Source organism: Amphibalanus amphitrite, unplaced genomic scaffold (genome assembly GCF_019059575.1).
Source record: "Amphibalanus amphitrite isolate SeventyFive unplaced genomic scaffold, NRLGWU_Aamphi_draft 000376F_arrow, whole genome shotgun sequence".
NCBI classification, from domain to species: domain Eukaryota; kingdom Metazoa; phylum Arthropoda; class Thecostraca; order Balanomorpha; family Balanidae; genus Amphibalanus; species Amphibalanus amphitrite.
The window spans coordinates 215,112-240,849 of record NW_024881870.1 but is presented as its reverse complement, the minus strand read 5'-3'; the positions used below and the strand labels follow the sequence as shown (position 1 = coordinate 240,849).

The 25,738-nt window shown below is 47.8% G+C and overlaps 1 protein-coding gene across 1 annotated transcript in view; it reads right to left on the bottom strand.

Moving 5' to 3' along the window:
• The window catches only part of LOC122389909 (tiggy-winkle hedgehog protein-like), a 40,001-nt gene that overhangs the window by 8,241 nt on the left and 6,022 nt on the right, over positions 1-25,738 (bottom strand). Inside the window, exons 3-6 of the mRNA XM_043382403.1 lie at positions 22,378-22,460; positions 19,869-19,980; positions 1,283-1,360; positions 463-628 (exon numbers count right to left, since the gene is read on the bottom strand). Of these exons, the coding sequence (XP_043238338.1) occupies positions 463-628; positions 1,283-1,360; positions 19,869-19,980; positions 22,378-22,460 (439 nt within the window). The remainder of the gene's footprint in view (positions 1-462; positions 629-1,282; positions 1,361-19,868; positions 19,981-22,377; positions 22,461-25,738) is intronic.

The window sequence follows — 25,738 nt, the reverse complement described above, 5'->3', positions numbered from 1 at the left end:
ATTGGCCGTGCTTCAGGCCCTGCAGAATTGAAGAACAGTGGCGTCTCTCTCAGCAAGGTAGACTGTGCCGCAGCACTTGGCTGTCGTGCGGAACAGGCGACTGCGCACCGCGCGAGTCTGACCATTCTCGCATGCTGTCTGGCCCTTTCCGCATGCAGCAAATCGTAATCCCCAAGTTCCTGAGCAGGCGGAGCCGATTTCAAGTTGTCCTACCACACGGCTTTAACCAGCAAAATGTCATATGCAGAGCAGCATGGACTGACGGCATTATTATGCAAATGAAGTGCCATGAATTACGACAGCTTCTTAAAATCTGCAGCCTGAACATCGAACCTCGGTCATTGTCGTGCCAAAGCTCTTAAGTTTATTCCCTACCACTCACTCCAAGCTCCCCTTCACCTCGCCGTTTACAAACATCCATCCAACTCCACCCCACAGCCCCCGACATGCAGTTCCACTCACTGAGAGACGAGCTGGTCCTTCTGTCTGACGAGTATGACGTGCTGTGAGGACAGCGTGATTCGGTGGCCCGTGCTGGTAGACAGCTGCAGGTACTGACCCGACTCGTTGGACCGTTTGTCCAGCCAGCTCACCACAGGGCTGAAGGTGAGATCGCCGGCCCGACTCGCTGGAAGGACAGGTCGCAGCGGTCAACGAGGGTTATAGGGGTCATAGAGTCACTGTCAGGTCAGGTCACATGGGTCACTGGGGTTATAGGGGTCATCCAGTTGCTGCCAGGTCAGGTCACAGAAGTCACTGAGGGACAATTAAGTTCCTGAGGTCACTGGGTCCTATGGTAATGAGGTCATAAAGGTTAGTCACTGAGTTGTGTTGCAACTTGCAAGTTGGTTAAATTTGCTCATCAATTTGATGAGCATAGCTCGTGTCCACGACAGAAAGGCACACGTTAAAACAGAAGGTAAAACGCTTTATAACCATAACTCACCAGTCACCATGGTTAAAAATGTTCAAAGAGACAAAGGTTATCAATCTTTATGTCTTATAAGTTGTCGATGGAAGTTCAAATGCGGCATCATAAACCTCTGTACACCAGATATCTATAGCTGCAGCAATTGTCCTTATGTTTTGATAGAACCAGTGGACGCTATTTGTTGGAGGTTGGGATCAGATTCTTACATCCAGCACTATTAACGATCAAGCGCGCCCAACCGCGTGACCGCCGACTATTACTTAGCGTGGGCATTGGCTGGCCAATCTGCTGAAAGGCTGTGTTGGACATAATGTCCGGGCGCGGCGCGGCGAGTCGCGGCGATCCACCCACCTGCCAGGACTCGGTCCCCCACTCGGAGCTCAGCCATGGGGAGCACGTCGCCGGATTCCTTCAGTACCGTCGAGTCGCCTGCGGAAAAACAAACCGGGCATTCACCGACCGTTCAAACAATGAACTTGTCATAAAGGACGCAGCAGTGAGAGCAAACAGAGTGTAATGAATTTCTGAGGAAGGCGCATGTATTATGTACCTTTTCCGAGAAACGCAAACAATTAGGCTTGTGTTTCATGCTTTTGGGATTTACCTGTTTCGTCTTTATGTTTTTTCTTTTATTAATTGTTGACAGTAAAAGTTAAGTGCGTGACATCCTTGAAAGTACGCATGCATTGGCATCTACTTCGACAACCTAGTGTATACGCACATTACAAGCAACATTTTCGAATGAACTGACTAGCCTAGCAATTACCAAATCATGAATAAAGCTTAGTCAAAACAGCACAGAACAATGGCGCAACATTTGGGCGGAACTCCAATAGCCGGTGTGGCTGTCACCTGACCTTTTCCAGGAGGAACTAACAAGCAGAGCTGACGACGCAGGGCATTAACCTGCATGCGTGCATTCGTGATTGCGTCTGCGACTCATGTACATACACAGGTTTATCGTTGGACAGCGTTGACGAGCCAGATTGAATTTCCAGTGATCGGATCGATCGTATCGAGATCAGTTGGCCTAGTATATACACACAACTTAACCCTCGCCCTATAAGGGGGGGGGGGTCGAACGGACCCCCCCCCGGTTTTTCGCGAATAACTCGCGTAAAAAGCGGCCGAGCGCGACGAAACTTTCAGAACCCTCGCCCCCTCGCGTTAATCAATTTTACACCTAACCTAAAATTTTCATGACCCTGACCCTAATGACCTTTGACCTGTGACCTACTTTTCGAGACCATGTTTGGCCGGAATCGCGATTCGGCGTATGTCGGCTCGCATTAGCCGCGCGTTTGCAGTCTTTTCGTGGTTTTAAGCGTTCAAACATGGGATATGATGTTGCTCCCATGCATTAGGGTGGGTGTCAAGGTCACCGAAAGGTCAGGTCAGGTCAATGATCTTTGATGACCTCGGTTCACTTTTTCGATTTTTACATGTTTCTAGGCCAGTTTTTGGAGCTGAATTCGAATTTAGCAACCATATGGACATTTACTAAGTAGTTTTGGCACCTTCGTAACATGTTACGAAGCTGTCAGATGCGGTTGCCACCTACTACGAATACCCTTACTGGTTGACCTGACCTGACCTGACCCGACCTGGCCTAAATGCATGAAGACATCATCTGTGATCAAAACTAACATGATATTCGTGATCAGCAGCCCGAAAAACCTCTTAGCAGTCACGCTTTACGACTTTCTAACAGATCCCGCTTTGCCCGACTTTTGGGTCATTGACCTGACCTGGAAGGTCAACCAATGACCTAGGACCTTAAAATTGGGTATCATCGGCTTCCTCTCGTCACAGGCAACAGGCTCGTTTTTTTCCGCGAAGCTCTAGCTCGATCAGGGGCGAAACCGCAAGGGGGGTCCAACGGACCCCCCCCCCCCCTTATACGTTCGCGGCTGGAAAAACACCAATACGGGCGAGGGTTAAAGGCCCGACGATAGGTTTTGGTAAAAGAGAATTGCAGCCGTTTGTACTGTGTGTGAAATGGAGAGAAGAAAAAAAACGAATAGGGTCTATTGCAGACTGAAAACAAGCAAGGTTTGCCTTAGCAGGCGAAAGCGAAATACAATAGGTGGCTGTTGATAACCTGAATCAATTGAAAGTCTGCAGTCATTTTTTATAGGACTTGATATTCGAAACACTCACTCACTCAAAGTGAGTGAGCCAATACTTGAGCATGGTATAAGTGTAGGAAAGAGAATACAGCCGACACACTTGAATAATATAAGTTGAATATATAATATAAGTTGAATGAATATTCAGACCTTGAATAAGAATAAGTTTGAATAAGTTTTCAAGTCAAACGTCTTCAATCTCCAGCTGAAGCGAACAATACAAGTGTTGCGAATTGCTGCGGCAACATTGGCTAGGCCTTGGCTCTAGCATGTGTGACAGCAAATCACAAAACTTGCACCTCAATACAGGAAAGTCCTCAGGCTTTTCCTGTAAAGCTGTAAGTGGCCTCATTACAGCCTCCAGAGCAGTGATGGTTTTTCTCTCAGTGGTCGTATCTTCCGTTTCAGCTGCGAGCTAAAACGGCCGTCTACGTTACCAAGCAGAATTGAACTCTACGCCGACCGAAAAACAAAGCAGAGTACAAAACAAACAGAACTATAAGCCCAGTGCAGGGAGCACTAGTTCCCGATTACAACAGATGCTGTCGAATTAAGGTCTCCTGCGTCGAACATACACCCGAAACAGAGGTGGGGTAACGAACATAAATTCTGCTGCCCGCCTTAGACTAGCAGCTGAAATACCACCATACTCCATATCTAAAAAAACGACCAATCCCGATGGCATCAAAATGCAAAGGCACAAGTCTAGAGAGTACAAAGGAATGCAAAGTCTCACAGAAGGCACCAAAGTTCTGAAAAGTTTTTCCTCAAACAGGCTTCTAAAGATGAGGGCATTTAAAAACCACATAATTTGTTCCTGGAAGTTTTTGTTCCTGATCGTGTTTGTCATGACCAGCGACCCTAGTTAATATTTCAGTTGATAAGATCGTAGAACTCCCGAAGGTGGAGCGCCGGTCCTAGAGTTCAATACACGGATACAAAGGCTCGTCTGCGGATGGTGGGCACAGCGGCAGCCTGGTGGAACTGGGAGTGGGACGGATCGTATCCGGACACGTAGGCACATTGAATCCATTCTGTTGCTGGTAACTCCTCTCCACTCCGCGAATTTCACAACAGGACGACAGAGGTCAGATTGCACAACAGGCTCTGCTTTGATTCATGATAGCGGGGTGCATGCTCTGTCAATCTGTCCGTCCTAGATAAAATTTTCTATTCAAATTGAACAGATGCACTCAATACAAGGGCCTGTTTTTATTGTGTTACATTTTGCTATTTTAAAGCAAAACATTTCAAACTTCGAACAGCTTCTTGCAGAATTGTTCAAACTTGTATGCTATAAAACATCAATGTATTCAATCTTTAACTCTGTTCACATACATAAGGGCCTAAGGCATGCTGCAAATGATATGTGAGTCGACTCGTCACTGCGCCGACGAGTCGTGCAGTGTTTTGGTGAGGGAAGTGGAACGTGACATCGTCATATGAGCACGGTCGGACAGCATTGACGATTGCAATGGAAGTGGCACGCAACGAGCAGCACGGCTATTGAGCGGAGCTGCACAATCATCAACATGCGGACGACGACGGGAGGGTGATGGGAACAGGACCCTGAGACAGGGAGGGGGAGGGGCGGCAGGAGGACCAGGGCGGGGGAGGGGTGGGGCGGGAATAGGACCGAGAGATAGGGAGCAGGATGGATCGGGACAGGAAATTAGGAATAGGGGACAGGGAGGGGCGGAGACCGAAAACAGAACCAGGAGACAGGGAGGAGGATGGGTGATGGAGACGGGGAAATAGGATCAGTTCACAGCGGAGCCAGAACGGGTTAGAATAAACCCGGCAGCGATGCGCTGACGTCACGTGTCCCGCGGTAGCGTACAGCTGCCACCGTGGGTGTTGGCCGGCGCCCGTGACCTGCTCTCATTACGGACTAATGTGCTGACCGCGGCCGGACGGTCCGACGACGAGCCGCGCGCGCCCGTCAGCACGGCGGCCACGGCCGGCACGGCACGGCCACGTCAAGCACGGCAGCCCCGCCCAGCCCGGCTCCGACCGGTCCGCGGCCTATACAGTGACCTGACGCTGGCCAGACGCCAGCCGTGTGAATGGTGCAATGAATGCTATCGTATAACGAATAATTTTCTTATAATCATACAAAGTGGTAAGTGGCATCTACTGTTTATTCCTAATAAAATATGTTATTAAAAATGTTAATAAATTAAATCATAACGAGTAGCATCAAAAATGATGAAAACAATAATTCGGCGTAATCTAATTAGTAGCCAACAGCGATGTTTTTTTTTCTTCTCGAAACACATCTAGTGTTTCTTTGTTACTTTTCATCATGCCCTTCAAACTTGACCAGCGTTTTAATTCTCTCAAAAAAGCAAGAAATACATGATTTGGCAACCACAGCCGCAGGTGCAGCTACGCCTCACCTGGTCGCAATTTGGGGCACCATGTGGCGGCGCTCGGTCAACGCGAAATGTTTACTCATTCGCCGGCAAACGGGATATCACACGGCAAGCAGTGGCGCACCAGAATAGCCGAAACGCGCCACATGGGCCGCCCTGCGCCCACGCCTATACTGTGAGCCCACACACCTGCAGGCCACCTGTCCGTGCTTCTATCCTCAGGATACTGAAATCCTTCTCCTCCACGCCACAGCCCCCTTCCGGGCTGGGCAGGCAACTTTATCTCATGCGGGCTGCTCCCTTGGAGCGGCACCGCTGCTCCTGAGGGAGCGCACCCCGTAGCCGGGTGCAGTGAGTGCCTTGGGGCTGGGTGGCCTGTCCTCTGGACGGGCTCAGCCCCGGCGACTCACTAGGGTGCCTGCCCAGACCAATGTCTCCCCCTAATTCCTATCATCCTTCCGGCTCTGCAATGGTCTTGTCGACCGAAAGGGCCTAACCCAACAAAACAAACAAAACACCTGCAGGCAAAACAGGCATGTAGCTGCCATTTGCGCAAGGGATAATGAAAATGTAGCAGAGCTTCTGAGTCAGTCACGCAATTTTCCGCTTCGTTTCCAGTGTAATCTTTCTTGGATGATGGATGGCAGGAAATACGAGCATTATTTGCAGAATGATCTGCGCGACGAAGAGGAATTTCCTGATTTCGTTTCAAATAGAAAATTGTGCGGTCTCGTTACGTATTTTCGCAGCCAGTCAGCCAAAGTTCGTTTTAATTCGTCGTCAGTTCTCAAAATATGTGCTGTTGACAGCCGGTTACATTAAATGCATGAAAAAATATCTTGCAGGCACACGTTTCGAATAAAAGCGTCGGTCGTCGTCCCGAGGGGCAGGAGTTTCAGAAAACAATACATTTGTCCCAGACGGAAAATGACACCGACTGCTTCTTCAGGGAAACGCACGCCCGCGTACCGCAGCTGGCTATAAGAGCAACGCCAGCACGTAAGGAACAGGATAAAGCGCTAGAGTGCGGCTTGAATTTCGAGATATGATGGCATTACTCTGCAATATTGAAATCTATTGGTCTATGATGGTAAGCATTCAATGTTTGCTGTTTCTCCTGCATCTCCCCAGTCATGCCGACAAGACTGCAGGCAGTTGAATTTATAGGTAAGCCAGCAAACGAGCGAACAAGGAACGTCGTATGTCAGCGACTCGGGCGGCTCCTCCCTCAGGATAGGACATAAGCCAGGGACGGAGGGATGCGTTTAGACTGCAACAGCGGGGGGGGGGGATATCGGTCACTAGGTCCTATATCACGACACAGTGAGCAATGCTACAGAAACTAAGTGGCTTACGTGAGCATTGATGGACCTGTCACCAAGCGAATGTACATACGCGACGACTCATCCAATGTGGTGTAAGTGCATCACCATATCCTGGCACCCGGGCCCGCAACCCCCATTAACCCGCGCCCTGATGGGGGGGGGGGCATTTTGGCCCCCCCTGTGGTTTTTCTTAAATAGCGAGAAAACGGCGGCGCGCAGCGCCGCCAAATTTTGGGTACCTTACCGGACATCAATTTGACACCTTCACACAAAATTTCAAGTCACAGGTCACCTCAGGTCAGGAGTTATTGAGGTCAAACTGAGGTCATGTTCGAGTAAAAATGAGCAAAAAACATGACATCTTGAAACGCTCACCAATTCTACAGTTAACAAGCAATTTTAAAGTTCTTTATGTGGTTGTGTAGAGAAAAGACGGCGCTACAAAACTGCTATCTCGGATTTTCGAAATTTTTGGATTTTGACCCCCAAAAATCAAAAAAATTGATTTTTTTAGAAAAACTCAAAAAATATCCAAAAAATTTTCGAATTTCGAAAAAACCGGAATATATGTGATAGTTCCTGCGCTCTTCGATATACATACCAAATTTTAGATCGATACCTCTTTTTTGGCCAAGTTATAGCGAAAAAACTGTTAAAAATTGATGACGTCAAATTTTTGAACTCAATTTTTAGCGATTCTAGACCTCGTAGCGCAAAACGGAGACCACCATAGAACTCCCCGTGACGAGCTGCATGGAATCGATACCCATTTTATGCAAAATATCAACTTTGAAATTTGACCTAATTTGACCTGACCTTGACCTGACCTTGACCTGACCTTGACCAAAACGTGACCTAAGCTGGCCCTAAAGTCTGTCTGACCCACATAATCGCATTTGTCATGTAAAATGGACCATAAAACATGTATCACACGACACTTTCATATTGTGACCCTCCAGTGACCTGACCTCTGTGACCTGACCTGGTATCAGTGACCTCAAATAGCAAAATATGTGTTTAAAGAATATTTCCCCATCGATGATTTTCAATGAAATGCGTTTTACACGATTTTACAACGCATTTCTTGAAATGCCTGTAAACGGTGAAAATTCGACCTTTGACCTGACCTGTGACGTCATCGGTTTGACCGAGGTCAATGAAATTGGGTCACAAGGCAGTTCCCCGTTGGGGCTATCCAACACCGTTTACCGCTTGTCGCTATGTTGCGTGGTTCTCGAGATCTGAGGGGGGGCCAAAATGGCCCCCCATCAGACCGCGTTGCTCGGCAGACCCCATCTGGGCGCGGGTTAAGCCATGCAGACTCAATCTATTTCATAAAATCAGACTGTTTTGCAAAGTAACGTGCCTGAAATACAGCACAGCCACAAATGACGACAATCACGGCCATGACGAAAACAGAAACGTGACCAGATTAAAACGAAAGTCAATCATTTCTGTTGACTCCATGAATGAAGCATAACAATTTACTCGTAAAATGCAGGACGTACAATTTTTAAAACGCAAAAGTAACCACCAGCAAAGCAAAACTTAAGTCGCGCTATCAATGACCTTGCACTGGACCCAACATTTATAGGGGATTTTCTTCACACTCAACTCTGTTTTGTAGGCGTCCGAAGTGTTATGCATCCTTCAAAGCGGTTCCTCATAATTCAGTAGCCATGCTTGCCGTCAACCTTGTCGACATAGTGCCGACTGAATGCCTACATGGTTAAAATACGGCTTCATTCTAAAATAGAACAGGAGTTGGGATGATATAAATGACACATTTACCTCACAAATTCCCGCACTAGGAGCTTGACACACACTCGGTCCCACAAAGCTGACGCTGTCTGAATTTAAATGAGCATATTTGATAAACCTCAGCGCAATAAAGGCATATCCTTGAGTTGCGGCAGGACTCCGAGAAGTCAAGCATCGAAAGTGGCTGTGTCGATTAGGATTCAGCTTGATTCACATCTCGAAAGGTAAACCCAATCCTTACCATCGAATTCTATTGCACTGCAGGCTAAACTCTCCGACCAGTTGGATGATCAGCCGTCCGATCGGAGTCTCTCGAATCCTTTCGGAGAATGTCGGCTGACCTTTCATCGCAAGTCAGTGACCTTACGTCCTAGGTGTGTAAGCCCACGAGTGAGCCGAGTCAATCGTTCAGTCAGCGGCACCGCCCCGCATCAGCCGTCCGTCCGTCGCGGTAGCTCACTTATTTAGCGAAAAATGCTGCAACAAGTGGTCGGTCTGGCACCGTTCAGCCATCAATTTTGGATAATGCCATGACAACTCTGTCATGGAAGACATCGCGCATGCAAAGCAAAAGCGCATAGCATGTGTTGAGTTTGCAAGGCCTTCCATTTATGCTGGGACCTTTGACTTGGATCTCAGCAAAATTACATATGCACTGAGTACAGTGCATATGCAGAGCGTGCAATTTGTCAGCACAATTATAGTAGAGGTAGACATATCGATTATCATATAAATGATATCAAAATACATAAATTGAAAATAATTATATAAATCCATAACTTGAGGACAAAGCCAACGGCTTCCCGCTTCAGTATCGCAGATGCGCACGAAATAAACGAGAAATGAAATTCATCGATGTGCCACTGCATCTAAAAACTAAATTCGTAACAGCCAGTACAACGTAGTAAGCCTAACCTGAGGCCAGTGATTGATTGAATTGAACGTCTGAACAGTCAATCAGCAAATGTCGGAAAGTCGGAGGTATGCGATCTTCCGCTGCTCGGAAAATCAGCGGGGCGCGCGTGTTCTAGACATGTGACGCGTCGATCTATCGCCCTGTGGCTGTACGGGGAGCCGGGAGCTCACCGTTCACTGCCGGGAGCTCGAGGCGCTCATTTGACTGCTTTTGCCGCAGGGAGCTCTGAGAGCCAGAGCTCCCCACAGCCAGCTCTGCACCACCGCCGGGAGCAGCCAGCAGCTCCGCTCGCAGCCAGCTCGGTTCGGCCGTGTCAGTTGCAGTCGCATTGATTGTGCCGGTCCCAGCCACCACCACCTCGAGCCCTCCGCGCCGCCCCATTCATCTGTTCCCCCTCCCCCTCCTCCGCTCCGCCAGCGCCGCTGATCAGGAGACAAGGTGGTTGGTTTGTTGACCAGACACCATTGACTGTCGGACCAAGTGCTGAATAGAGCACTCACCCTTTTGTAAGAGGGTCGAAGACTGTTTTCTTAACCCGCGCCCTGGTGGGGTCTGTTTATAACGCGACCTGGTGGGGGGGGGGGGGCTATTTTTTGCCCCCCCTCGTATCTCCGAAACTACTGGACGGATCCGCGAAATTCAAACGGTGTTCGAAAGGCCTGTCAAATTTGTCGAGGGAAACCAAATTTCATTGACCTCGGGGTCACCGATGACGTCACAGGTCAGGTCAAAGATGAAATGTACAACCGTTCACGGGTCATCTAGGGAATGCGCTATAACACCGAAGAAAACGCATTTTGTCGAGAATCAGCGATAGGGCGTCAGTTGCCTAGTACATATGTTGCTATAAGAGGTTACTGAAATTACCGGTCAGGTCACAGGTGAGGTCACCAAGGGTCACACTCACAGGTCAGGTCACATGAACCTAACTTTAGGTACTAAGGTTGTGCGATGCATGTTTTATGGTCAATTTTTCATTTCCAACTCAATGGCGTTGGTTATAAGACTATCAGGTACGGCTTAGGTCACTTTCTGGTGAAGGTCAGGTCAAGGTCAGGTCAAAAAAGGTCAAATTTTAAAGTTGATAGTTTTGCATAAAATGGGTATCGATTCGATGCAGCTCGTCACGGGGAGTCTAATGGTGGTCTTTGTTTTGCGCTACGGGGTCTAGAATTGCTAAAAATTGAGTTTGAAAATTTGACGTCATCAATTTTGAACTGTTTTTTCGCTATAACTTCGCCAAAAAAAGAGGTATCAATCTCAAATTTGGTATGTGGATAGAAGGAGGTAGGGACTATCACATATATTCCGGTTTTTGCGAAATTCAAAAAACTTTTTGGATTTTTCGGCTATTATATTCAAAAAATCTATTTTTTGATTTTTGGGGTTCAAAATCCAAAAATTTCAAAAATCCGAGATAGCAGTTTTGTACCTCTGTCAATTCTACAGCTTTTATGTCTTTATCGTTTTTCTGTATTTGCAAAGCTATAGGCCTGACAGCTCTTCCCGTGAAACCCTTTTTTTGGTCGAAAACGGCAGAACATGACGTCACTCTGACGTCATTTCCGACCAACCTATCATAGCCTTTGGAAAAATTTTTGGTCACAATGTGTAAAATTGATGTCCGGGAGGGTACTGAAAGTTTGGTGACGATCGGCGCAGCGGTTCTGGAGATATATTGAAAAGTCTGGAGGGGGGGCAAAAAATAGCCCCCCCCACCAGGGCGCGGGTTAAGTCAGCCGAGGGAACGATCTCGTCCTCGGCACAAGAGACAAACATATCTTAAAAGCATCTATCGGTTTGAAGAATCGATAAAACTTCAAAGCGAAGGAACAACTATTGCCACCCAGCTTAAATCATCAATCACCGCAATTGCATTCACAACGCGTTCGATGCGAGACAAATCGAAAGCCAAGCGCCCTTCTCGGTGCCGAAGGTCAACGCCAGAACGCCAGCACCTCAGGCGGTGGCTGTAAATGACACCCATGACGTCATCCATGACACCGGTGACGTCACTCACAAGGCTCAGGAGGACGGTGTCGAGCCGCCAAACGACGCAATCCGCCCCGCTGAACGGTCATTCGGAGCCGGCGAACGACCCGGGACCGCGCCTAGATTGGTCGGAGAGAGGCGCGGCTGGCGGCGCCGGCCCGGTCCGTGGACCCGATCACCCCACAAAGGATGGCACCATCGGCCGACGGAAAATGGCCGCATCACTTCCCAGACGGCACCGGAGGGCGGCGGCTTGAAAATATGGCTACTTAACTCACATGGCTGAGTTGGGGCACTCTGCACCATGTCACATCTCGTGCGCTTATTATCAATATTTCTTTTCTCATTTACCTCTACCCACCAATTTATTGTTTATCTGAAAATTCATTTTCATCGTTTTGTTCCGATCTACTTCCGGGCAATCAACCTCTAGCTGTGCACTAATGGCTCCTTGCAGCTTGCAGTACCAGCACTGGCTCTAAATCACATAATACGACAGCACGCCACGGCCGGCCTCACTTGAACACTGGGTTGATTGTTCATTCGCTGCATGGGGCCCCATCTGGAAAATTAACGTCATTTGAGTGGCCCGGTGGCATAGTTACCTCCTGAGGACTGGTCAGTCTCACAAAGTGATGGAGGAGCTATGGCTTGGCAACTGGTGCCGCCGGCCCCTGTAGATGGGCCCGGGTGATGGCAACTGCTCGGGGGCATGAGTCCCGCGGGACCACCTGGAACTACACGACTACTCACTGAAAACTGCCCGAGGACTAGATACTTGAATGCAGTTTCGTGGACAGACTGGGGACTATCTGGTGGGTGGTGGACCGCCGAGGGATAGTGGAAGACTGTCTGAGTAAAAATGATAACAACCCGATGACTTTTTGAGAAGTGAGCACTGCTTATCATGATCGGTGCCGCCACTACCGATTGTTTGGGAAATCCTCATCGGTACACTTCCCGAGAACTAGCCAGAAGCTGTTCGGAAATTTGTAAGGAACCACCGGGTAGGACCGACCTGGGACCGTCCCTTCCCTTCCAGTTTCACCCCATTCCCTGCCTGACCCCCGTCCACGGTAACTCAGTGCCGTTGGCGTGCCGATGCCGACACCAGCCGGCATTATTTATGCAGGCACGGGGTCATTTCCGGCGTGCCGCGCGCGAGCCACGCCACTCGGTCAGCGGATCTGAGCGGCTCAGAAGGTCAGGGACCGAGCCTGGCCACTCGGTTAGCAGACTGAGCGGCTCAGAGGGTCAGGGACCGAGACCACCGCCGGCCACTGCGGGTATACGATCGCCGAGGTCTTATGTGTGCCATCAATGTAGGACAAAACATACATCCTGTGGACAGCATAGATACCAGACACACAATCTGTTGGTGAACATTCTGACATGGTGACTTGTTTAGAAACCTAATGGCAGCACTGTATGGTGATCGTAAATGCAAACCGTTGCGTGCCCAAAGCAACAGGCATCGTTGTCATGCTACATAGGATACAAACGAGAATCATTAAGCAGGATATACCGTGGGCATGAATTATGACATAGGTTATGACGTTCCACCACACGAGGTCAGTGTGATTGGTTTGCCCAATGGGGCTATGCCTTAGAACTAGTCAGCGATATATTAAGTTAGTTAATTCAACTTGTACTGGCTAGTTACTAAGAGGAACTCACTTTAAATAAGAAACGTAACCCGGGTCTCAAATACAACATTCCGCATGGCATTCACAGCGATCGACCTGAATATACCTAAGGTAGGCATTTCTTGTTCCATTGTGCTTGTTTCATCGCATAAGGGAATCGACTATATACGAACGCTTGAACGCAGATGTCTCTGCCTAAAAAAATCAAATCAGCTGAAATTATTTTACACAACGTGTATGCTATCTTTCAGATTATTTTAATGCATCATCAGCATATTAATCCTATCTTATCATTTCTCAAAAGCTATTAAAACGACCGGATTAAACTTCAGCCGTCATGGCGTCAGGACTCCGTGACGTAGACAATAGCCGTTTTCACGACGGCCATCTGGTACACATTTGGTGCAGATTTGGTCAAATTAGCTTCAGTGTATCTCTTAGTAGCTATCAGCTAGGGTTGCACTAATTGCTTACATGCCTGCTTTGTCATATTATCAGAGAGTATCACCGATTAAAACACTGAAATAAATTCATAAAGGCCGTTTTCACGACGGAACTTTCGCAGAGGAACTTATTTGATACCTAAAAAGTACCTACCCTTAGAGGCCTTAACATCCCTCAAACTGAAATATTTTATGTTCAAGATAATTTTAGAAGTTTAAATCTGGGCATTTTTTGCCCTCAAATCACTTATTTATTTACAAACACAGCAATTTTTGGTTCTAGTAGCCCACCTTTCGACTATGAGGTATTAAATCAGCGTGGCAACTTGCTCCCTCTTTGCTCCCTCGGGTATCTAATTCCGGAATTCTTAAAAACAAGGAAAGTATATATCGAGTTCTCTTTTATACCTATTCAGTTATGTTTTAATGGTGATTAAAATATGACAAATTTTTAATTACATTTCATATAAGAAAACACGCAAAACAATGAAACAAAAATAACTACGGCAGATAATTACCTTCAGGTATCTAATTCCGACCAATCAGCACCTCAGTAGGATATGACGTCATACAAGAATGGTGGTGAAGGCCGTTTGCAGTCCCGGCCGGTAGGTCACGTGACCGCCGGGCGCCTCGGGTCACGCGGCGGTCGGGAGTCGGACGCGGGGCGTGGTCGCGGGCGGACGCGCGGGGCATCATGCTTTGCTTTGCTTGCTTTGTCAACTTCATATAACTTACTATCGCATTCGTGTGAAAGCCAAACACTGCTCAGCTCAGTGCCCTTAGAAATTGAGTTTTGGAAAGCTCAAGTCCCTATAGCTCCTCAGGTCGGCAACAGTTGAAGCCTCATCTGAACCATGTGAAAAAAAAACGAGGGTAAGGAACCTTGTGTTGCTTTTTCTTTTACCGTGATGATTATCTCAAACCATCACAATTTTGAGTTGCCACATTGTCTGCTTCACTACATTCGTGTAAAACTTGGGTGAAGGCTGGTGGCTCAAAGAAAGGTGAAGATATTTCTTTAAGTGCCTAATCCGTGAAATTGAAATATCCCGGCTTTACAAATCTACACTTTTCATTTTCTCCACGATACATTTTTTAAAATTGTTTAAATTTTATCTACATTTGTTAAAATCGGGGCTTTGGTTTTTTTGTAAACTAGATCATAAAGTTTACTATAGTTTTGTGTAACCTGATGGCTGAAGAAAATAGTAATTTTGCTAAAATGATGTGCGGAAATTTGTTGCTTTCCAAATCAAATTACTCATACCTATATTTCATTCAAAATTAGGAGGCATTATTACTGTTTTTTCTTGTAACATGAACTGAGTTTGGGTACGGTGCTCCGGAAACGTTGTGGAACTTTAAGCTAGCTAGAGCAGTTTCCATAAAAATTGTTTAGATAGCTGACATGGCTTGTTGACAACTCTTTTGCTGTTTCTAAAAAAGTGAAAAAATATTTTCCTGCATTAAGCACACAAGGCATGTTATTCTCATAAGCTATCGAATGTGTGTGTTTTTTAAGCTGTTTTTTTTAAGCTTTTAAGCTGTAACTTCAGTTACTTCACTTTAGAACATATTGCCCAGAATGCGTCACTGATCATGAGCTGGTATATCATATCATATGTAGCAAATACATAAATGAGAATAGTGTGTCATGAATTTTTGTGCATGCTTCTGGATCATCTGTAATTACATCAAAGGCTCGGCTCAAGAGTGTCCTGCCGACCAGCTTATGCCCAACCCTTTCTGTCCGCAGAACGTCGCCTGCGACTCCCGCACGCCGTTTGCCCCGGCCGTCCGTACTGGTCTTCGCGCTGCGAGCCGCGCTGGAGTTCGCGGCGGCATCGTGGAGCTCCCATCGGGACGGCGTGTGATGCCCGCGTCGAGCTTATAAGCCGTGAGCTTCGATTGGCGGCTCACGCGGTCACCAGCTGTATGTACAGCCTCGGCCCCGACGACCCCGCTAATGGCCGAGACCGGCATACCCCCGGCATGGGTCCGCTGTCCGGCGCAGCGCTGGCCGCCCGCATGCTATGCTACTTTTGGCTGTATCGCTGCCCAGCGGGAGCGCGCTCCACGCTGCGGAAGAGGTACACGTTGCGACCCGACTGAGGACTGCAACCGGATGGTGACACGTCGGCCTCTGCGCCCTGGCCGGGGCAGGCGTGACCGACGTCACAGTGGAGGAACGCCCAAACAAGACCAGCCCACCGTCGGAGCAGCATGGAAATATCATGTTCTGCCTGGACGTCGGACCCGGCGGCCGCAGTGCACCTGCACAAGTGCGGAGAGGGGCGCTGGAGGCTACTCTGGAGCTTCTGCCATTCCGCGGCGCGACTGCTGGCAAAACGGCGGCGATTGAGGCGGTTGGGAACAGCTGCAGCAATGGTGATGGCGGTGATGGCGACATGGCGGTTTGGGACTTCATCTCAGCGCGGCCGCCGCCCAGGCGCCGCTGCGCCCGGCTGCTCAGCCACCTACCGGATGGCGGGGTGGCCCTTACGGCCCTCACGCCCGTTCGGTCTGCGGCCACGTTGTGGGGTGGCGGTCGCGGGGTTAGCGGCGTTGGACTTCGTCCTTTATCCAGACTGCACCGTACCATCTGAACGGATGGATCTGCCAAGAAAGATGACATCCAAGGCGGCTATGAGGCGATCACAAAGCTTCACCAAGAGCTTCTCCTTCATGGGGCCGGCCGGCCGTTAAGTCGCAACACCGGCTGCCGAGTGCCAACAGCTGCGTGCGCTGGCGCCGACGCGTTGTGGGCCGCGCTGCTGACGCCCAAGCTGCGATATCAACCATCTATGAATAAGTGGCAGCGGTGGCGGCTTGTCAGTTGTTAACGTGCCTTAACAGACGTTGCGAATAGCCCGCGTTGGAATCGCATGGTTGGGAACACAACGCAAGTAAAAATGGGCTTCCTTGATGAACCTACTTTTTAACCCGCGCACCGACGGGGGGGCGGATATCCGCCCCCCCCCCTGAGGTTTTTCGCGGATAGCGGGAAAACCGCGGCGCGTAGCGCCGCGAAATTTGGTATGACTATTCTCTCATCAATTTTACACATGGTGTGCAAGTTTGAACCTCCTAACTTTTAAGGTCAGGTCACCAGGTCACTTTGAATGACCCAACCTCAAGTCACTTTTTTGCAACTTTGTCACCGTGCCAGAGCTACAGTAGATGTCGGAGGCCTTTGAAAGTCGCAGGATGTTATTAGGTCATTAGTAGCTACAATTTGTATATCTCGGAATTTTGATGTCGGTGACCTAAGGTCAGGTCAATTTCGCGACCTCCCCATTATAAGTCAATGGGGGAAAAATCAACTCCCTGTTTTTACCACTAAAACGGGTCGGAATGGCCCCATATACCATACATGACTTCACATACGATCAACCTTCACTACCTTGAGGTCTGTTTTGCTGTTGGGCAGCTGTAAGGTCATGTGACGTCATCAAAGGTCACCAAAGGTTTTTTGCCAATAACTCCTTACAGGAACAAGATACAGCCGCGCGGATGGTCTCATTGTGTTCAGCTCGTCAAGACGCATCGAATGATATACATGATGACCTCGAGGTCACGTGACCTGAGGTCAACCTTTGACCTTAACCTTTCGAGGTCAACATATATATCATTCGATGCGGATTGACGAGAGGATCACGATGATGCCCTTAGTTTGTTCCTATCTTGACTACTTCGAAAGTTATTCGAGAAAAACCCTCTCCATATCTAGCGCCGCCATTTTGACTTTTTCGACCCCTGTGACGTCATCTTTGACCTGACCTGAAAATGACCTTTGTAAAAATTGTAGACCTTGTCCGTGCGTATCCGATGCCGTTTACCGCTTGTCGCTATCTTGCTTCGTTCTCGAGATCTCAGGGGGGGGGCGGTCATCCGCCCCCCCCCCCCGTCGGTACTAAGTTGGCGCAGACCCCCGTCGGTGCGCGGGTTAAGCATTGTAGCCTTTGTAATTTTGGATGTTTTGCTGTAGATATTATTTTCTACATATATACTATATAGGCACTCACGTGCTTTAAATCGCGCAATGCAATTGAACCATGGTAAAGACAATAATAAATGAACTGAGAGCTGACATGCCCCATGCTTTGTGTGTGTATGTGTGTGTGTGTGTGTTTTTTTTTTTGGCGAGTCGATAAAAGTGGTTTTGGACACTGGATGAGTTTTTAGGGGTGTGGTGAGGGGGGATGTAATTCCACAGACATTCTGTCAGATTCACTAATGCAGTAGGTCTGTGCGGTGTTTAGTTATCGGAGCATTCTTTGAAAGTCGTGAATAGGGCCACCGAGTACCTAAAGCCGTGATATTCCCCCACAAAAACTTCTTTTAAATAACCGGGGATAGGTACATGAGCAGAGTAAATGCTATTACGAACGCCTATCACAATGCTGAGCGAATAGGAAAATCCATAGATGGAGAATTGTGCCGCGTTACGGGTGCTCGGGCGCACCCAATCCACCGTTACCCCAGCGGTGACCTTGACCCGCATCGTCTGTCTCGGCTCCAAAGCCAAAACGGCGTGGAATTGGGAGCGTTCGAGCACTAATGGTCCAGCGCAATTCTCCACCTAAATCCATTCCTGATACACATTTGCTTGCTCATAGTCATGTAACCCCGGTAAATTCACCCAACTTTCATATTGGTCGCTCCATAGACAGATGGCCACAGAGATCAACTTAAAAGGCCATTGTTGCATTCATTTAGTGGAGATCATTAAAGAGCCGTGACAGGCCACAAGTCGCGTGACATCATACGTGTAACGACCAATGACGACGGCCTGCAAAACCCAATGGAAGCGGCTAGCAGCGTGCAATAAAACAGGGCGCTGCTTTCTAAATGTCTGTCGTGCGCCATAAATGAATATATTCTTTGTAGCCTGGCAGCTCAGTATCTTTTTTAACTATTGTACTAGTATTTAATAATTTCATAATTTTATAATTGTGCTTACGCTTTATGTTGATATTAGTGATAAATCCTTAGATAAAGTAAATCGATGTGATATTTAATAGAAAAATAGCAAACTAACGCACCATTCATTCGAAAGCTGGGGAACCTACTAAAAAGAACTACTAAAATTCCTGAGGAACTTAAGGATCAAATGGGGATTAAATAGATGCCTGCTATTCCGTCGTGAAAACGGCCAAAATGAAGATATTTGTTGTAAAAGAAATTAGGTGCAGATTTGGTCAAATTAGGTGCACTCGCCGGATAGCCCGTCGTGAAAACGGCATTTATGACGTAGGCACTACTTAGGTAATACTTACTTACGAAAGTGAGAATGACTTCAAAAGATCACACAACATGGGGACTATAAATGGAGGGTTCACATCAATCCGATTTAGGTACCTCCAAGATTTTCTTGCACTTTGTCTAATCGCTTTATGAATGCTACAGACCTAGCTAACAAACTTGGTGTTGCAAGACAGGACAGCGCTATAAATTATTATCCTAGTCCCCTCAGCGATATCCGCGGGGACCGTCACATGTAACAGTCCCCGTCAATATCAATCTCCAGCAATGTTTAATGCAAGCAGAAACCAGGACACGTTCTTACAGCTGGAATGGAAACCTGCCGCATCGCACAATGTTTACATCAATGTGAAATGCTGCAATCACCTTGCTGTCAGGTGGGACCGCCATTCAGGCGTAATGAATGCATGATTGAATCGTTATATCGCTGTAGCGCCGACGACCGGCGTGTCGCGTCGATCGACATTAGGAATGCCGCAGCGGTCGCCTAACAGCTCAGCAGGACAATATTTTACGAGGAATTAAACAATCTTTCAACTATTTAACTGCAAATGTTTTATTTCTAGTATCAGATAAGTGTATTCTATATCAGAGGCGGATCCAGCTCAGAGTTTTTTTTTTGGGGGGGGGGGCAAACCAGAACAATTTATCGATTCTTCCCATGCATCGTCCATAGGCGTAATGTTAAAATTATGCCGTTGGGGGGGGGGGGCAAATGCCCATTTTGCCCCCCCCCCCCTGGATCCGCCACTGTTCTATATTAGGGTGTATGAAACATATTTGAATTACCACCACCACCACCAGGAGGAGCTAAAAGGGCGAAAATTAATTAGTCCATACTGGGCAAGGGCAATGGGTTGGCGCTAAAGTCACGAAACTTTCCATGTCAAGGTGTCCGACTCGATCTAATCATGCCGAATAATCGATCAGCGTTGCGGACCTTCAGTCTAACTAACTCAGGAAGCAGCTGGTGCGGTGGACCTGAACTTAGCGAACTTAGCGAACTTAGCGGGCAAATCGCCGGAGCGGCAGACCCGGGCTAAACTGACCAGAAGCAGGGGGAGCCCCGGCCGCGGACCTACCTGGAAAGCAGCCCGAGCGGCGGTGACAATCGCCGCAAAACTCCGTCTTGAGCCGCTTGCTGTAGTAGACGCACTTTCCTCGGGCGTAGCAGTTGCCGGGACCCTTCCTTACCTGTAAAGGCACGGGTATAGAAGCTTAGGAATCTGAAAAACTGTTTTCAGGACATATGTACGAGTATGACGCCTTTTTGGTTTAGGTAAAACATTAAGTTGGCAGGAACTGGAGTTCGGGAAGCGACTGCGCTGTAAGCTGTTCTTATGTTTTGCGCAAATGTAATGCTGTCAGCGCTATTTATGGACCAGACGGTTGTACATACGCTTGTTTAGTTTTGTTTTTAGATAGCACCGGCGATATAACCAGCCTCGGAAGCGTGTGCAAGTTTCTTACACTTATGTCAGCGTTAATGGACCAAACATGCAAGTCCCACGGCAAAGAAATCGATCCATATGCGACCCGTCGCTAAAATCCGGCATATTACATGCCACTCTAACCCAGCCCGACGTGCCAAGTAACATCCACACACGTCATATGAGCACTCAGCAAAGTGACCACAGCCAACATCTTGGGCCGCCCACCACTACTTCAAGGGCCCTCCGACATGGCTCGGTTGCCGGAACACGGGCTAATCAGCGTGTGAGTGGTAGTGACACTCGGCGGCCGGCTAATCAGACACCGCGACGCGGCTCCTGTTTCACGGCACGCCGACTGGACTGGAGCCGGGGTTAGGTTTCACGCGAGTGTTCCACTTCGGTCGGCCTCCGGCTGTGACTGGCGTGTCACAGAAAACCCCGCCGCACACCAACTCGGGCTCGATAAGCCAGCTCGACCCCCACCAAACACGATTTGGCAGCACTGTAAAGACGTCTGCTGGGCGTGAAGTTTTCCCTTCACCATAGGGTTTACACACAAACTGGTCAAAGTTTGAGCCAGGATATACTAGTCTAAAAATGCAAAAAACGAACAAATTTTGGCATCAATAGATTCAGCATTTCATCGTGTGCCTCAAACCGTCCATCATTTGGCCTCAAAGGAGGTAAAAATTGTTCAAAATCGAAGTTGAAAAGATGCTTTCTGAGCACATAATCTGGTAGCAATCACGTGACCTGCTATAAGCAGCTTATCGATAATTTACAAACATAATTATTAATATGCTGCTTTAAACAACATTAATTATTCATTTTGAGCTTTCGGTACTTTAAATAAGGTCAAAACATCGCAAAACACAAAAGTTAATACAATAGTCACGTGGGTGTCAGGAAATGTCACAGGTGCGTCAAATTTGTGACTGGGGCTTTACTTTCAAACATCGGATCTACCTACCTGTTTCTTATAGGTATCTTGAGCCAGCTATTCAAACAGATTCTCCGGGGACCGCGCCGACAGCGGAAATTTTAATAACAAATGGTGAATCGATTCATGGAATGAAGCTGTCAGAGTTTCATTTCCGTAAACACAAACACTTGACACAAGATCGCAACACAAAACAAGAGCGATTATAATCATGATATAATTGATTTTGCCGTTGTAACGAAATGCGAAATAAGTAAGCATACGTCGCTGCAAAAATGAACAGCGTCTTTTCCTCTGACAATCCATTATCTTCACCAAACAACAATGATTAGGCAAGATTGGCCACATATTCCTGTACGAATGATGCGGGTTATGTGTATGAGCTTTCCGTCGAGATCTTTCGTATAACGCATGCCATTGCAAGCCGTGGTAGCTCAATTTTGGCTTCGGAGATCATTACATGTCGAAATCCACAATAAACATCGTTTTTGAGGACGTCTTTTATCAATAACCGACTACGTTTTGCGTCTTGACATGCATGCTGAATAAAGCAAAAAATTTATGGCCCTCTGCGTCCATCATAGACCTAGCGCTTGATATGTATTCCTCTTCATCTTAGCCTCTGGCATGTTTATTGCATGCACCTCATCAACAGCGCGGCTACGCGTACGTTTACATAACTCCCAGCGGATCGAGATGTGAACCAGGAAATTGAAAGTGAAGTATTTGATACGTCATGCCAGAAATATATTTAAATTGAAACTATGGAAAATAACAAAGGGGAGTGAAACGTATATGTAAAGGCCGCACAATGCTTTTATAGACCATTGACTAAAATAATTGGCCGAAAGGCTCGCGAGAATGAAATGAATAACACTTGACACGTATTTTCGAAGGAGCTGACCGCTGCGCTTTTACATTATCGAATATCAGTCATATGCTTTCTATACCTAAGTCACGCGAGGCCTGCATTTCGTAGATATGTACGTGGATTGGGATAAGGTCATGGTGCGGCCTTCCCTGCCATCTCAAATGCCCTTCAAGACAGTTTATATCTATGTATGTGCAAGTTTCCAGCCGATATCGGAGGTGTCCCGAATCTGGTCTGAGCTCTGGCTGGATCTGAGCAGAATCTGACCAGAATCTGGGCTGATACTGGCCCGAATCTGGACTGATTCCGGTCTGAATCTGGACTGGTTTGACGGACACACGTCTTACCCTGGTCATGATGACCTCTGCCGGGTTGACCTCGTCCTGGTACTCCTCTCCATAATCCGGGTCCGCGCCGTAACGGTACGGCTCTGAAACGGAGCGATCGAGTTACTACCTACATCACTGCAGGAGTGGTCCAAGGCACAGCGAACACAGCACGGTAGCACATCCCTGCAAACGTTGTCCAAGGCATAGGCATAGGACAGCATATCCCTGCAAACGTGGTTCACGACAAAACAGAGGATCTCAGTACATCCCTGCCGGAGTGCTTGTGAGATCAAATAAATTGTCAAGTTTCCCGAATGCAGTTTTTGTAACAAGAATCTCGATTAGGAACATAAAAGCGGCGAAAGGCAACGCCCTAATGTCAGTACGAACTACGAATTACAGACGGTTCAGGGATTACACAAACTGAAAATAAAGTATATGAATAAAAGGATTCTAGTGCTCATAAAACACGAAGCATAGCCCTTCGACGAAATAACTGCATAGTAGCTGTTAAAATGTCGACAAAGTATGCTGCAACTGTTGAGTATCCATGACAGATTGGATAATGATGTAAATAATAAACCAATTAATACAAATCAAATATATTCAAAATACACATGTGTATTTTGTATACACTGTGTATTTTGAATATATTTGATTTGTATTAATTGGTTTATTATTTACATCATTATCCAGTATGCTGCAACTATGAGTTTTAATCAAACATGCATTATCAGCCATTAAGCGCATAAACTAACCGCCAGAACAACAAAACCAGCTGGTTAAGGACGAGCACTTAGCAAAGTACCACTCAGACCACGATGACAGGGCATTGGTTGGTCCAATAAAGCTCCCTGGAGGACAGTTGTCACATGGAGGGTACCATCCACCGGTCGACCACCTGTTTATCGCTGATAAATAGCCTTATTTGCGCTCCACGACCGACCGGTACCAATCAGCACCGCTCGACGACGATTATGGAACCTCCCCACGGCGCGGCGGCGGCACAGACAATGAGCCTTCCCCGCGCCACAACCGCCGCCGTATCGACAACCCAACGGCGCCACATTTGTCTCCCAGTGGTGACTGTGAAGAAGCAGAATTCCCGCCGGGTGCCGGGGTCAAGGCATCGCTGCTCATCGCTGCTGCTGTTCTCGGCTGGTGTGGTGCTGGGAAGTTGCAAAGGCATTCAATCTTTCGGTTCACGGAGCAGGGTCGGCGCCAAAGCTGTTCAGTTTACGGAGCTACGCTGTCACAGCGACACAGGGCTCCTCAGCTCTCTGATCTCTCTGGCTGCTCACTTCTCAGTTACCGGAACTCTTTCTGCTCACGGACCCGGTCCGCAAGTTCGCAGACCTCCTGACCCTTTAAGCTCATGGGTCCCGTTCCACTGCAGACTCACAATCTCCTTTGGATCGCTCAGTTCACACCTTGCCGAGCCGCACCGGGCCAATGGCGTAGGCCGGTGTCGTCGATCGATGTCGACTGCCGGTGCGCCGGACAAATGTCGGATACAACGGCCCGATGACATTATTTCTCTCACGCAACGCCGCTATAGCGCTTCGGTAAGGCTCACGGATAGCGCTATGTCGAGCAAGTACCCCGCAGAGACACTCGAGGATGTGGTGAGTGGTGACCGTGGGTTGAGGAAGTGACGGCGGTTGACCAAAAGTAGGTACAGACATTTTGAAAATATATTTTCATAGTTTGTCCTGAAAACTGGTATCATATTCCATCACCTTTTCATAATAACTAAGCCCTCTTACTTATTGGCCCTCAAACGACATATCAACGCATATTGTTTGATTCAATTGCTGTTTTCTTCAATGATATACAAAACTGAACGTCCTGAAAATATCTACCAGCACTGGCATCGGGAATTCACGATCACAACCATGGCGGTCACGATCGTCGACCACCACGATGATCGGAGTGAACGCAAAACCGACCTCCACTGTACCTCTGTGTAACACTAACAACCACATTGCTGGAATCCCGTCAACGTCCATTTCGTGTCATCTATCCACCCATCCCCCTTCTCCACCCGGGTCACGCTCTGTGCCCTCTCCTTCCTCCCTGGTGTCGAATCAGCGTGACCCCACGGGCTGACGGTGGCGCCGTCCGAAGTAATTGCATCAGAACGGGAGTCGCCGGTGGCAGCAGTGAACCCACCGGGGAGCGGACAAGTTACCGGCGACTGCCCGCTAACGGCCACCGATACCATTGGTGTAGAAAAAGGAGAAAGAAGTGGATAATGAAGAAAAGTGTGTGTGTGTGTGAGAGAGGGAGAGAGGGAGAGAGAGAGAGAGAGAGAGAGAGAGAGAGAGAGAGAGAGAGAGAGAGAGAGAGAGAGAGAGAGAGAGAGAGAGAGAGAGAGAGAGAGAGAGAGAGAGAGAGAGAGAGAGAGAGAGAGGGTTTTTAAAGCGGGTCGTTCCCTAGAAAGAAATTCCATTTCAATGATTCAACGTCGTAACGATACAAGATGATTGTTTTATCCGATGTAATAATTGTCAAACACATAAGAATACCATCACAATAAAAATAGCCTTCAACATATCCACAAAAGTGGATCACAGATTTAGTGCATTTCCGCAGGTGAGCATGTACTGACGATACCAACTTGGTTATGTAACATTGAAATATCGTTCTATTTCATCTGTCTTGTCAAAGAGTAACGTCCTCAAGAAAGAGAAAGGGTTATTTGCATTGAAAATAATAGGCAATAATACGCTTTGTTCTGTCGAAGCAACAAGCCCTTGTCAATCGTGTATTGCTGAACCAGAATTCCGATCAGTATACATACATATTTCGCCTTCCTCACCTCCATACCTATTTGGTATTTGCAAGTGAAACATAGCCACTGGGGATCCTGTGCAGGACGCACTTTCGGGCGCACTTTGCGCCGGCATGCTCCCTAAACGCCGGCTCACATGCCCAGTAGCGCCCTAAGCTGTCTGGCTCACCGTCATTGATCCCACTCTGACAGCACATTTGTCCCTAACGTCCCATAATGAATGCCGCAAATAATCGAAGCCACCGGCCACATCGGCCAGCTCTAAAGACGGGCAAATAACGACCGGCCGAAGAGCCGGAAATGTCGAGACACCGGGCAGCCTGTGTGCGAGGAAAGCGAATAGCGAGACATTTATCAGCTGCGGGCAAGGCTGCGGCAACTTTATTGGTATCGAATGTGGGTGCGTTAGTACGCACATTTGGGTGAAGGCCGTCATCCATTCAATGATGGAAAATGTTCTCTGCCCATAGCTTAGCCCCTACGACGGACTATTCCAAAAAAAAAGAAATATGCTTTATGCATTTTCCATTATTCAATAAAAATACGCCATTACATTTTAACAAACTCAACACGTCCAATGCACCA